Source organism: Aplysia californica, unplaced genomic scaffold, assembly GCF_000002075.1.
Source record: "Aplysia californica isolate F4 #8 unplaced genomic scaffold, AplCal3.0 scaffold01438, whole genome shotgun sequence".
Lineage (NCBI taxonomy): Eukaryota > Metazoa > Mollusca > Gastropoda > Aplysiida > Aplysiidae > Aplysia > Aplysia californica.
In genome coordinates this window covers 52,875-54,296 of record NW_004798708.1, presented here as the reverse complement: position 1 = coordinate 54,296, position 1,422 = coordinate 52,875, and the positions used below count along the sequence as shown (strand labels likewise).

The following is a 1,422-nucleotide window of genomic DNA, read 5'->3' as shown; positions in this document are numbered from 1 at the left end:
ATCTCTATCTCTATCTCTATCTCTATCTCTATCTCTATCTCTATCTCTATCTCTATCTCGATCTCGAGCTCTATCTCTCGATCTCTATCTCTATCGTACCTGATGAACCTGGGCTCCTGCACCTCCACCTCTTTGAGCACATCCTGCACCACCTTGCACACCTCGCGGATGGTCTTGTTGATGCTGGCCTTGCGCGCGTGCACCCGCTCGTTGTAGTACTTGTTGATCTGGAACAGCAGCTTGGACTGGGCGGACATCATGTCCGGGGACGTGCCTTCTAGAAGCATCTTCTGATTCTTGTTTTGTTTTTGGGGTTGTTTGGTTTAGTTGTTGTATTTGTTTTAGTTGTTGTCGTATTCAGGAATGACAGCAACGACAACGCCGCCCTTGGTGGTTTGGTTTAGTTGTGGGTGGGTGGTCTGTGGTTTTCTTTTGGTATTTGCTGTTGTGTTTAGGTGACCTTTTGTTCTTGTTATTGTCTACTGTTTAAGTAGAAATTGGTGGCCTTTACTGTTGTTGCTTAATTTAGTTTTCTTTCTTCTCTGTGTGTCGTTTGTTTTTGGTGTTTTGTTTTTTCTGTTGTTGTTGTTGTTGTTGTTGTTGTTGTTGTTGTTGTTGTTGTTGTTGTTGTTATTATTATTGCTGTTGTTTCTGTTATTGCTGCTGTTGTTGTAGAACGTTTTCTATTATTGACTGGTGCGTCTTCCTTCTTTCTAGTTTACTGTATGGTCTTCCTCTTGTTCGTTGACCGCTATGATATAATATACTGGTTTGGTCTTCTGGTCTGGCTGAAGAAGATCACCACTATCACCGCTCCTTGCGACCTGCTTTGTGATTGAGCTGACGTGGTCGTCCTCTTTTCGTCCTTAACTTGTACACGCACACGCACGCGATGACGCACAGGTGGTGAAATCTGAGAAATTATTCTCTGCAGTCGATAGATACGTAATATCCTTGTGGGTTTAGATGTAGGCAGATCTCGTGGCGTTCCTCCGCTGTTGTGCGGAATGTGAGAAGAAGGGAAGAAGGAGAAGAAGATTGAAGAAGACTTATCTCTGCCGAGAGCGAGACTTTTCCTTTGCAGCGATTTCGGGCGATTTCGACACGCTTGCCGTAATTAAAAGTTCCAGTGACGTGGTTTTTGTCTTTTGAGCAATCCGAGTGTGGTGGCTGCACAATGCAGGACGAGTCAAGTGGTGCTGTTTTTTTAATTCTGGGTTGTTTTGTTTTGTTTTGTTATTTTCGTCGAAGTCAAAGTTGGGTGGGTGGGTGATCAGCAAACTTTGGACGTGAGGTTTTCAAACTGGCAGTCTTGATGATTTTTTCCGGTAGTGTGGTCAGCTGACTGGTGTTCCGTTGCAAAACTCTGTCGATGGAAAAAAGAAATTATATCATCATCATCATTATCATCATCATCATCAT

At 43.5% G+C, this 1,422-nt stretch overlaps 1 protein-coding gene across 1 annotated transcript in view; it reads right to left on the bottom strand.

Moving 5' to 3' along the window:
• Positions 1-1,422, bottom strand: part of LOC101863483 (protein mab-21-like 2) — a gene marked incomplete in the record, with an annotated part of 10,677 nt that overhangs the window by 6,191 nt on the left and 3,064 nt on the right. Inside the window, 1 exon segment of the mRNA XM_013090718.2 lies at positions 100-1,366. Coding sequence (XP_012946172.1) covers positions 100-287 — 188 coding nt within the window.